This window comes from Anomaloglossus baeobatrachus, chromosome 7 (genome assembly GCF_048569485.1).
Source record: "Anomaloglossus baeobatrachus isolate aAnoBae1 chromosome 7, aAnoBae1.hap1, whole genome shotgun sequence".
NCBI lineage: Eukaryota > Metazoa > Chordata > Amphibia > Anura > Aromobatidae > Anomaloglossus > Anomaloglossus baeobatrachus.
The window spans coordinates 295624187-295637340 of record NC_134359.1 but is presented as its reverse complement, the minus strand read 5'-3'; the positions used below and the strand labels follow the sequence as shown (position 1 = coordinate 295637340).

Here is a 13154-nt window from a genome sequence, read left to right as displayed (position 1 = left end):
TTACCCCCTTTCCTGCACAGCCCCCACCACGCAGCCCCACACACGTAACATCACCCCCTTTCCTTAACAGCCCTCCAGTACGCAGCCCCACACACCTAACATCACCCCCTTTCCTTAACAGCCCCCCAGTACGCAGCCCCACACACGTAACATCACCCCCTTTCCTGCACAGCCCCCACCACGCAGCCCCACACACGTAACATCACCCCCTTTCCTTAACAGCCCCCCAGTACGCAGCCCCACACACGTTACATCACCCCCTTTCCTGCACAACCACCACCACACAGCCCCACACACGTAACATCACCCCCTTTCCTTAACAGCCCCCCAGTACGCAGCCCCACACACGTAACATCACCTCCTTTCCTGCACAGCCCCCACCACACAGCCCCACACACGTAACATCAGCCCCTTTCCTGCACAGCCCCCACCACACAGCCCCACACACGTAACATCACCCCCTTTCCTTAACAGCCCCCCAGTACGCAGCCCCACACACGTTACATCACCCCCTTTCCTGCACAACCACCACCACACAGCCCCACACACGTAACATCACCCCCTTTCCTTAACAGCCCCCCAGTACGCAGCCCCACACACGTAACATCACCCCCTTTCCTGCACAGCCCCCACCACACAGCCCCACACACGTAACATCACCCCCTTTCCTGCACAGCCCCCACCACACAGCCCCACACACGTAACATCACCCCCTTTCCTTAACAGCCCCCCAGTACGCAGCCCCACACACGTAACATCACCTCCTTTCCTGCACAACCACCACCACACAGCCCCACACACGTAACATCACCCCCTTCTCTGTTCAGCCCCCCATCATGCAGCCTCCTTGGAGGAACATCCACTTATCTGTGCCCCCAAAGCCTCTCCTCAGATTACTCACACTTTAGTCCTATGTATAAAGATCATGGCTCCATTATGCAGCCCCCCCCCCAGTGTGTAATCTCTCCATTAACCCCATCCCATCAGCCCTAGCACAATGCTGCACACTGGTGTCAGGTCACACTGGAGGGAGGCAGCCATGATGCTTCCTGTGACATCACCCCTCACATGAGCCTTGTGTGCAGCGCTGAGACACAGGGGAGGGGTCCGGGGCTCTTGTATATAATCCTCTCTGCGCTGCTGTGGGCTGTATACCTGCAGGAATCACTTCACTCCCAGCAGCCATGGCTGGAAAGAAAGTCTTCGTAGTCTTTGGAGCCACAGGTGAGTGCAGGGGGGGTTAGGGTATGGGGGGGGGGGAGTTCTGAAGTTTGGGGCTTGTGCACACATTGCAGATTTGCAGTGGTTTTGTTGCATATTTTTTCTTTTTCTGCTCAGCTTTGTCACAAAACCTTATTATTTTCTGTCCCGAAACGTTCCCCCGTATTCTTCGCGGTCTCTGCACGCGGATCAGGAGTCACCTGGCTCCGCTCCACCGCCACTATGGCAGGTGCCGGGGGCAATGTTCATCTCATTACAGCGACTTTCCTTGTTGTGTAATTTCATAGCGGAAATATCATCTGATCCGGAAATTTACCTTGTGTACTGTGTGGGCGGCAGGGAATCCACGACTCGTACCTGTGCTATATAACCTGGGGAAAAGCACAATAAAAACCTGCTGTTAACCCTTTTATGATGCCTTGTTAAGAACCTGAGGAATAAGAGAATGGCGCCCTGTATACTACAGATAACCTACTGTAACGATACGATTACCATCAACTGTGGCTGCGTAACCCCTCGAGATGCTGCAGTCAATAATGACAGCAGCATCTAGATGGTTAACAGCAGAAGGGAGCGCCCTATTTAACTCTATTGGTCTTTTTAGGGTCTACCAGCTATGGGAAAGAAAAACTGTCATGCAAATAACAAAAGTAGCTATTTAAACCATTTTTAATCCAGAAAAAATAGGGCTTAAACAACAAGTAACAGCCCCCAGGGTGCGCATTTTGGAAAGCGGGGCTGTGTGGTGCCCCTGAGGCCTCAGTCACCACAGGGTACTGCACCTCACTTAAGGTGCAGTACTTATCCTGGATCCAGAGGAGGTTGTTACCGGTTCCACCACACACACCATCTCATACACACAACCAGGTTGGCTTCTCTACTGGGGACCAGCTAGGGTTGGGTCTTAAGGCAGTCACTAAACATGGGGGTTGACACCCACAAGCAACAGGGAACCGGGGAAGGGACAGTCACCAGGGGGATTTAGGAGCAACACGAGAGTTAGTCTCCAGCAGGAGCGGAAGATCGACTGGGCCCATCACTGCGGTGACTGGCATTTTCCGGGTAAAACGTGTACTGTATGTGAAGAGAAACTTGAACCCACAGAGACTGTGTCCACTTGTCCTTGCTGCCACCCTGCGCTTCGGTGCCCGCCATTACTACTCCCCTCATTATCCTCCTCGGGGCCCGCTCCACCTGTGGGGAGCAGAAACACCTTAGCTGCTACTACCATCCGCCCCGGAGGACAGCGACCACAGCAGTGGCTAATTCCCTGCCCACATACCGCAGGTGGCATCACAAAAACAACCTTCATAATCATCATCATCCTTGCCCCCCCCACCTTCTTTTTTGTACACCATGGGGCCACAAAACCGGGCGAAAGGGCCACCCGTGACATCCCCAGACCCGACATCACCAGGCCCAGCGTCGAGTAATTTAACTCTTGCCCTGTGGGTGCTACAGTTGTACCAGAAAAATGAGGATTGTTGTTGACTATTTACAGGGTTGTCACTCTGCTTTCCCAAAATTCTGGGTGGCACATGTGTGGCGCCCCCGAGGCTCTGGTCGCCACAGGGTACTGCACCTCAATTAAGGTGCGGTATCTATCTCAGGTAAGGGGGGGGGGGGGGGTGTTAATCACTAGTGTTCCACATTCACACACTACACACAGTTTAGGAGCCTTCACACAGGATGGGATGGCTCAGGGTAGGCTGGGGAGTAGCCATCACGATCATGGGACTTCCCCGGTCACTGAAGCCAGCCACCTTGGGAGCGGGTTCCACCTGGGGGTAGAAATAGGCGCAACATACATCAAAAACAGACCGATCGGGACCATAGATCTGACAAGACATCTCTGGAAAACTTGGCCTTTACTAGGCCCGGGGCTTGGAGCAGGAACTCAGCCAGGGAACCTAACTGCGGAGGGGGACACCCTAGAATTAGGACTCTCTCTCTCATGCTCTCTCCTTCTCTCTCAAAACACCGTTGTTGGCCTCTTACCTGCCTGGGATTCACCGGAGCCCATAACGGCGGTGACCAGTGTGACCGGGTTGGCAGGTGAACTTGTGAGTAAACTACACCTTGAACTTGCAGAGACTGTGTTGGCTCGTCCTTACCGGTATCGCCGCCCAGCGCTGAGGCGCCAATGGCCTTTACCAACCCTCACCATCCACCCGAGGCCCACTCCACCTGTGGGGAACGACACCTGCCCCGACGAGGAACCCTGCAGCGGTGACTACTCCCTGGCTGCATACCACAGGGGGCATCACGACAAACTTTCCCAAATACCCCGCTTCCCTCCTCCACCATTTACTGTATGCCTCGGGGCAATGGAACCGGGCAAGGTCACCCTTGACATCGCCTGACTCAACCTACTCGTTGCCAGGCCGTTTCGGGTCAACTACCTGCCCCGTAGGCCGCTATACATGTGTACTCTGCCATCACAGGCACAACTACGGAAGGTGCAAAGGCTGCAGTTGACCCCGGGCCCTGCAAACTAGGGGGGCCCCAAAAGTGATTTTGGTGTACATGAAAATACTATTGGTATTAAGAGCTTGAAATAATAGGGGTGAGGGGAGCCCGTTGGGGCTTCTGCTTTGGGGCCAGTTCTGCCACTATCCGCCATGTCTTGTCCTCTCTCTCCAGGAGCTCAAGGTGGGTCGGTCGCTGCCGCTCTCCTGGAAGATGGCACCTTTACGGTCAGGGCAGTGACCCGAGACACCAGCAAACCGACAGCTGTGAAGCTAAAGGAGGCCGGAGCGGAGGTCGTGTCCGCGGATCTGGACGATGAGAAGAGCCTGGAGGCCGCACTGAGCGGAGCGTATGGGGCGTTCCTGGTCACCAACTTCTTGGAGCATTTCAGCAAAGAGAAAGAGGTCACACAGGTAACCACCCCATGGATAGATGTAATGATGTGTTCATCCTTAGCCTCCTGGTTCATGTGTCGATTGTAAGGAGCACTTCTCTGGATTCTGATAATAGACTTTAATCAGTTTTTCAATTTCTCCAGGGTAAACTGATTGCAGATATCTCCAAGCGTCTCGCCCTGGAGATCGTGGTCTTTGGTGGCCTGGAGAACGTCAAGAAACTGACGAAGGGAAAGCTGGAGGTGCAGAATTTTGATGGGAAAGGAGAAGTTGAGGAATATTTCCGTGAGATCGGGGTCCCCATGACCAGCGTGCGGCTTCCCAGCTACTACGAGAATCTGCTGACCTTCTTCAAACCCCAGAAGAACAAGAACGGTGATGGCTACTCATTAGGTACAAGAAACGTTCTGTCACTTGTCATAAATATGGCACGGGTTGTCTTCAAAGCTTTATCTAGGTGACACCCAAAATGGCTGCTTCATAGGGCACTAATTATACAGAATGGATTTAGAGGGGTCCCCCCATTCCCCTTTTTGAGCCATTTTTACTATAAACTCTGATATGTAAAATGTCAAACTGAGTCTTCAGGGGGCTTTACACGTTAGCGATATCGCTAGCAATTTCTAGCGATAGCGAGCGTGTAAGTACCCGCCCCCGTCGCGCATGCGATTGTTTGTGATCGCTGCTGTAGCGAACATTAGCGCTACGCAGCATCACACATACTTACCTGGTCGGCAGCGTCGCTGTGACTGCCGAACAATCCCTCCTTCAAGGGGGAGGGACGTTCGGCATCACAGCGACGTCACCGCAACGTCACACAGCGGCCGGCCAATCAAAGCAGAGGGGCGGAGATGAGCAGGACGTAACATCCCGCCCACCTCCTTCCTTCCTCATTGCGGCCGGCGGCAGGTAAGGAGACGTTCCTCGCTCATGCGGTGTCGCACATAGCGATGTGTGCTGCCGCATGAGCGATGAACCACCTGGATAAACAACCCTTACCGATTTTTGAATTTGGGACGACCTCTCCATGGTGAACGATTTTCACCATTTTTAAGGTCGCTGGTAAGTATTACACGCTGCGATATTGTTAATGACGCCGGATGTGCATCACTAACAACTTGACCCCTGCGACCAAATATTAACGATATCGTAGCGTGTAAAGCCCCCTTTCCTCTCCGTCCTCCGGGTCCAGTGTCACATCGTCGGCACTGCAGCCAATCGTTGAACTTACCGAATGTAGATACAGTTAGGTCCAGAAATATTTGGACAGTGACACAATTTTGGCGAGTTGGGCTCTGCATGCCACCACATTGGATCTGAAATGAAACCTCTACAACAGAATTCAAGTGCAGATTGTAATGTTTAATTTGAAGGTTTGAACAAAAATATCTGATAGAAATTGTAGGAATTGTCACATTTCTTTACAAACACTCCACATTTTAGGAGGTCAAAAGTAATTGGACAAATAAACCAAACCCAAACAAAATATTTTTATTTTCAATATTTTGTTGCGAATCCTTTGGAGGCAATCACTGCCTTAAGTCTGGAACCCATGGACATCACCAAACGCTGGGTTTCCTCCTTCTTAATGCTTTGCCAGGCCTTTACAGCCGCAGCCTTCAGGTCTTGCTTGTTTGTGGGTCTTTCCGTCTTAAGTCTGGATTTGAGCAAGTGAAATGCATGCTCAATTGGGTTAAGATCTGGTGATTGACTTGGCCATTGCAGAATGTTCCACTTTTTAGCACTCATGAACTCCTGGGTAGCTTTCGCTGTATGCTTGGGGTCATTGTCCATCTGTACTATGAAGCGCCGTCCGATCAACTTTGCGGCATTTGGCTGAATCTGGGCTGAAAGTATATCCCGGTACACTTCAGAATTCATCCGGCTACTCTTGTCTGCTGTTATGTCATCAATAAACACAAGTGACCCAGTGCCATTGAAAGCCATGCATGCCCATGCCATCACGTTGCCTCCACCATGTTTTACAGAGGATGTGGTGTGCCTTGGATCATGTGCCGTTCCCTTTCTTCTGCAAACTTTTTTCTTCCCATCATTCTGGTACAGGTTGATCTTTGTCTCATCTGTCCATAGAATACTTTTCCAGAACTGAGCTGGCTTCATGAGGTGTTTTTCAGCAAATGTAACTCTGGCCTGTCTATTTTTGGAATTGATGAATGGTTTGCATCTAGATGTGAACCCTTTGTATTTACTTTCATGGAGTCTTCTCTTTACTGTTGACTTAGAGACAGATGCACCTACTTCACTGAGAGTGTTCTGGACTTCAGTTGATGTTGTGAACAGGTTCTTCTTCACCAAAGAAAGTATGCGGCGATCATCCACCACTGTTGTCATCCGTGGACGCCCAGGCCTTTTTGAGTTCCCAAGCTCACCAGTCAATTCCTTTTTTCTCAGAATGTACCCGACTGTTGATTTTGCTACTCCAAGCATGTCTGCTATCTCTCTGATGGATTTTTTCTTTTTTTTTTCAGCCTCATGATGTTCTGCTTCACCTCAATTGAGAGCTCCTTAGACCGCATGTTGTCTGGTCACAGCAACAGCTTCCAAATGCAAAACCACACACCTGTAATCAACCCCAGACCTTTTAACTACTTCATTGATTACAGGTTAACGAGGGAGACGCCTTCAGAGTTAATTGCAGCCCTTAGAGTCCCTTGTCCAATTACTTTTGGTCCCTTGAAAAAGAGGAGGCTATGCATTACAGAGCTATGATTCCTAAACCCTTTCTCCGATTTGGATGTGAAAACTCTCATATTGCAGCTGGGAGTGTGCACTTTCAGCCCATATTATATATATATATATAATTGTATCTCTGAACATGTTTTTATAAACAGTTAAAATAACAAAACTTGTGTCACTGTCCAAATATTTCTGGACCTAACTGTAGTAGGAACCGCTGAAGTCAGTGATTGGCTGCAGTGCTGTCAACATAGTCGAGGCAGCAGCAGGGTCAGCACTGGATCAAATGGGGGTCCCAACAGACAGAACCCCACCAATCTGACATTTGAAGAGATATTTTATGGGAACCTTCCCCCCTCTTTCCAGCTCTCCCGATGGGTGATGTGCCCCTGGATAAGATGTCTGTCAAAGATTTTGGCGGCGTGGTGGTCACCATCCTGAAGTCTCCATCAGAATACGTGGGCAAGGATATTGGACTGAGCAGAGAGAAGCTGACGGTGGAGCAGTATGCGGCCATAATGTCCAGAGTCACCGGCAAGGACATCAAAGACGCCAAGGTGAGATCAGAGGCCTCTCTGGAGACTTTTACGTTTAAACTCTGCCCTCAAATGACACCTCCCTCCCCCCATAATGGCCGCCACAGTGCAGATTGGGCACTAATTTCCAAGTCAGCCATCTTGTGCCTGTTACTCGCTATACACAGGATGGCATACACCGCCTCACAACCAGAGCTACGGTTACAATTCTGCTGACTTCATTGGCTATTTGGGCTGTAGCCAGATCTCTGCTGCTTAACATGGCTGATACCAGAGAACAATAGATAATATTGAAGCCTATGATGTAATGTCCTTGAACTGTGCATTTTACCCACAGATCACCCCTGAAGCGTTTGGCAAGCTCGACGTCCCCGGAGCGGCAGAACTCGCCAACATGTTCCGCTTTTACATGATGAGGCCCGACAGGGACGTGGAGACCACCTTAAAGCTCAACCCCAAGGCCAAGAGCTTTGAGTCATGGATGGAGGAGAACAAGGAGGCGTTTAAGGACTTGTGAAGTCATTTAAGACGTGTGGTGGAGAAAAGACTATGAAATATTGAAAAACATGGCGGCTGCTTTATAAAAACGTGTGCACGGAGACAAGAAAAGTATTGTGACCATAGCAACCAATCAGAATCCAGGTATCATCTCTTAGATGGCCTGTGGAAAAAGAAAGCTGTAACCTGATTCGCTGCTATAGACTTCTTCTGTTTCTCTACCTTTGGTGGTTCTCTGGATTATTACTATGAAACACTGAACTGTTTAATAAAAAAAAATAAATTTAAGTCTGCGGATCCTCTATGAGCGCCCCTCAACTGTATGTGTGACGCCCTGGACCCCAGGGGTCACAGGTAATTACATCAGCCATATACACACACACCCCCACCCCTGTGAGGTCACACACATGTCACCTGAAAGGGAGACCTGATGCCTCCCTCAGGGCGAGTAGAGCACACCAGGTGGGCGGAGTCAGGCAGAAAGACACGCCCACCGAGGAGACTACTGTCCTGGGGCAGGAAGTTCAAACAGACAAGTTTTGAGTTGACAGTGAGTGGTAGTGGAGCAGCTGTCAGGGACCCGGGTAGGAGCCTGTGCCCCTTGTAAACGTCAGGCAGGCAGACGGTGGTGGCCGTCTGCAGGAGTACCGGTACAGCAACCGGCAGAACCGTACGGACCGGGCCTGGGTTGGAGCCCGCCGGTCCTGAACCGGGGAGTCAACCGTGTACCGGAGCACCAGAAACCGGGTACTCAGAACCCGTCCTAGCTTAGAAGCAACTGAGTATAGGCAAATTGACTGATTGCTGGCTGGACCTCATGGGTTCATCCACACCCAAAGTCTCAAAAGAAGGCAAAAGCCCACCGAGACCGGGTGAGCACCACCGCCAAGGGCCAAACACCCGACGGGCCAGCGCCTGCGGGCAACAGAGGACTCCTCCGGCAGCTCAACGCCGGGGAGCGGGCTACCACTGTCCAGGCAGGGGAGCCGAAAAACAACAACCAGAGGTGCAAGGGAAAAGGGGCCACCATCAACCCCACAGGGGACATCAGCAGCCGGCCACGGGAACCGACCACTACCGAACTTTGGTTTACCAGTGACTGAGTGTGAATCAATCGTGAGTACACCAGTGCCATCCGGGCACGACACTACACCGCGGCACAGCACCCTGCACCCCGACAACAACATCAGCGCTCCAGTCCCCGACCGCATCGGGGCCCCGGGACACACCGCCCCTACCCACGGAGGGGCTAACGCCTAGGCTGCGGCCACAACACCAATCCAGGACCAGGCCGCCTTCACTCCAGCCGCAGCGGTGGTGCATCCCGTCACCGTGACCTGTGGGTGGCGTCACGACCCGTTAGACGACAGCGCAGCCCTCCCCGGCTGCGCGCCTCGTCCCACCCCGCTACCTCTCCCTTCTAACAGAGCGACGTGGCCCCCGGTCCGGAGGCGCTCATGCCACCGACAACCTGAGCCCGGACCTCGAGCGGCTCGGCCCGAGCAAGCGGAGTAAGCGGCCGGGCCCCTCTCAGGGCGGTACACATGATTGCTTCCGTACCCCCTCCCCCACACACAGTATGATGCTATCAAACCAATAGACAGTATAATGCCCCCTGTAACGCTGCAGACAGAGTAAAATGTTGCCACAGCCTCCCGCATACAGTGTGATGCCCCCCCTCAGTCTCCCGTACACAGTGTGATGCCCTCCCCCCCTTAGGCTCCCGCACACGGTATGATGCCCTCACAGGCTCCCGCACACGGTATGATGCCCTCACAGGCTCCCGCACACGGTATGATGCCCTCACAGGCTCCCGCACACGGTATGGTGCCCTTGTGCCGCCCCCGTGGAAGCAGCCGAGCTGCTCGGATCCTGGTTCACTGTGGCTTGAGGGTCTCCGGACCCGGGGGTCGTGCGGCCACTCAAATAAAAGGGGATATTTACAGGGGAGTTAATATGTAGTTTGTGACGCTACCTGTGGTGTACGGTAATTTGGGGAGTACCCGGGGTGATGAAGTGAGGCAGCAAGGTGTCGTAGCCCTCCATTGGTAGCGGGATGCCTCTGGACACGGTGAGGGGGTGCCGTGGGGTGCAGGGGACACACTCTTACTCATTCAGTTCATAAGCAGACGCTGACAACCGGGTAAACCAAGTCTCTGAATACCTCTGCCGCTCAGGGGAGCTTGTCCGGGTCCCGTCCCCAATGGTACTACCTAGTGATCCGTGACCTGCCTCCTGGCACTTAGTTTGACTTCAATTTGGTGGTCCCAGTAGCATGGAACTAGCCGGGCCCCGCTCCCTACTATGGCTAAATGTGGGAGCTTGCTCTCAGGGTTCACGCTTGGGATTTTCTGGACCGTTTTGGAAAGTTCTATCCCTCTCGTTGCGCTAATGCCCCGATTCTGGAGCGGGTGGGAACAGATCATGAAGGCTCCGTTCTTCTCAGGTGAATTATCGGGTTGCCTGAAGCTACTCCCCGACCTAGGGTCCGTGTACCCAGTCGTGCCTTTGGTCCCGGATCGGTGACAGTGCTAGGCTGCCGGCTATCCTCATCGACAGGTCCAGGCCACAATCCCCTGCGACCAGGGGTCAGACTCCTCTAGGCCCAGACCACCATATGCAACCTAGGCAGTTACTTCAGGAGTTACCACTCCCGACTTCCTCTGAGCTCCTCACAGCTTGAGGGCTACTTTCCAACTCTCTCTCTACTCACAGACTGACTGACTACACTCCTCACTTGCCCCTCCTGACCCCCCAAGTGGGCGACTCTATTCCACTCAAGCCGTCCACTGGGGTGTCCGGTGGGTGTGGTGCAGGGTGTATCTAGGATTTGATTTGCTGTTGGAGGCAACACCATTTAGATAGGGACCCAGATCCATGAGGGAGGTGGAAAACTGCTCGGAAGGGCAGCTTGTGCAGTACTCTGTGACGACCCGATAGTCCAGGGGTGTCACACCCTCACAGGCTCCTGCACACAGTACGATGCCCTCACAGCCCCCCCACACATTATGATGGCCCCCCCATCCACACACATTATGATATCCACACACATTATGATGCTCCCCCCCATCCACACACATTATAATACCCCCCCATCCACACACACTGAATGAGACCCAAAGCCACTCACACATAGTTTTGCATCCCCGTGGATCTACAAGGACTTTTTCAGTTGTCACAGGGTTTTCGTGGGTTTTCTCCAGTCTCCTCTTACACTACGACATAATCGGGGGAAATTAACACTTTGTACCCCAATGGGGACAGTGATGATGATGTCAGTAAAGTGCTGTGAAATATGATGTGGCTATATTAGTGAGTAAAATAAATGGAAAAAAGAAAAGATTGCAGTAGCTTGCTTTTCCCGCTAGGTGGCAATCTGTAAACCTTAACATCAACACCTACTTATCTAAAAAGCACAGCGCCACCTAGTGGCTGACAGGTGACACTATACAAGTCAGTATAGGAGGAGCTGTGCACCGCTGGAATAGAGAACTGAAGCCTGAGCTACAATATTAGGGAGCAGCTCAAAATCATTTATTAAAGAAAACTAACCTAAAACAAGGTAGAATTTGAAGGTTATCCCCACTTTATTTGGTATAAGGTCAGTAATTCTATGTTAAAATAGATAATATGTTTGATCTCCACTTTTCTGCAACACAGCTCCAAATTCCCTGCATGGGTATAGATTTAAAATGTAACATACCAGCTACATACACCTACCACTAGAGGGAGCTCTATCATTCTGTGCTATTAATGAGAGTGTGCTCCCCCTAGTGGTGGCTGCAGACAGGATCTTATCATGTATCTCTGTATACAGGGAGCTCCCCCTAGTGGTGGCTTCAGACAGGATGTTATCATGTATCTCTGTATACAGGGAGCTCCCCCTAGTGGTGGCTGCAGACAGGTTCTTATCATGTATCTCTGTATACAGGGAGCTCCCCCTAGTGGTGGCTGCAGACAGGATCTTATCATGTATCTCTGTATACAGGGAGCTCCCCCTAGTGGTGGCTGCAGACAGAATCTTATCATGTATCTCTGTATACAGGGAGCTCCCCCTAGTGGTGGCTGCAGACAGGATCTTATCATGTATCTCTGTATACAGGGAGCTCCCCCTAGTGGTGGCTACAGACAGGATCTTATCATGTATCTGTATACAGGGAGCTCCCCCTAGTGGTGGCTGCAGACAGGATCTTATCATGTATCTCTGTATACAGGGAGCTCCCCCTAGTGGTGGCTACAGACAGGATCTTATCATGTATCTCTGTATACAGGGAGCTCCCCCTAGTGGTGGCTGCAGACAGGATCTTATCATGTATCTCTGTACAGAGAGCTCCCCCTACAGGGAGTCTTTTGGGTCCTCCAGCTTTTGACCACAGGTGACACTATGAAGTGATGTCATCGTGATGTCATACTGTCGCCTTGCGAGTCCCCAGGCATAAGGTGGGCTGCGGATTGCAGAGTAAGTGGTGGGCAAAGATGGCTCTCTGCTCTACCAGGGTTTTCAGCTGTGCTCTGAGATCCTGTCGATCGCCCCAGGATTTGGACAGACACCCTTCACCCTTCACCCTCTTCTTCGGGTCGGCAGAGTTCTCCAAACAACATTTCACACAATGAAGCCGGTTTTTCCTGTCCGTCCTCATAGCAGACATGTTCTGCTTAGGTACTACACCGACACTGCAGAGCATTCCTCCAGCGATGTGAGTAGTCATATATGATGCAAGTCATATATGGACGGAGAAAGTGTGACTGGGCAGTTAGTTTATACTTCAGAGCTTAAATCATAATTCTGCAGGCTTCAGATCAGAAATCCCAGATCTCCCAACATTCGCAGCTGGTTCAGTGTTTTGCTTTCTAGAAAGTGTCATCTTTACACCAGACGATGTCGTCCGACAGAAAACTTCTCATAAACTCCTCTTGAAAACTGCTCTAAACTTGATATGTCAGGTCCAAAGACTTCCAAAAAATGAATGAGGGGAAAAAAAACCCAAAACAAAACACATGATCTGCCGTATATCGCGAACAAAGGGCTTCAAAAAGGAAATGGGTAATGTTCTGCAGGGCTTATACTTCAGAGCTGCATTCATAATTCTGCAGACTTCAGAGCTGAAATCTCCCAGCATGCCCTTCATATCCAGATGTTGTCGTTACATAATCATGTGATGTAGGAAAAACTAAAGCCGGATCCCGAGCCACATTCACAATGGCCGCCTGCAAGACGAGCGCTTATTGGTTGAATGATTATGGCAGCCAATCAGCATCCACTGGAGAGAGTCCTAGAAAAAGGAGCTGGAGTTCCCCTTTAAATGTATAAAATAAAATGCTCTGCAATTGTCACTGC

At 51.4% G+C, this 13154-nt stretch overlaps 1 protein-coding gene across 1 annotated transcript; it reads left to right on the top strand.

Annotated features, from left to right (window-relative positions):
* The first annotated feature begins 1046 nt into the window (after positions 1-1046).
* Positions 1047-8104, top strand: LOC142245610 (nmrA-like family domain-containing protein 1). Its single transcript, XM_075318464.1, has 5 exons — positions 1047-1224; positions 3865-4103; positions 4229-4478; positions 7149-7339; positions 7656-8104. Exons 1-5 carry the CDS (start codon positions 1185-1187, stop codon positions 7833-7835), a joined length of 900 nt encoding a protein of 299 aa, XP_075174579.1. The 5' UTR covers positions 1047-1184; the 3' UTR covers positions 7836-8104.
* The last annotated feature ends 5050 nt before the right edge of the window (positions 8105-13154 follow it).

Coding starts and splice junctions, on each gene's coding strand:
- LOC142245610 (XM_075318464.1), top strand. CDS start 1,185: ATGGCTGGAAAGAAAGTCTTCGTAGTCTTTGGAGCCACAG. Junction 1,225..3,864: donor CGTAGTCTTTGGAGCCACAG/GTGAGTGCAGGG, acceptor CTCTCTCTCCAG/GAGCTCAAGGTGGGTCGGTC. Junction 4,104..4,228: donor AAGAGAAAGAGGTCACACAG/GTAACCACCCCA, acceptor CAATTTCTCCAG/GGTAAACTGATTGCAGATAT.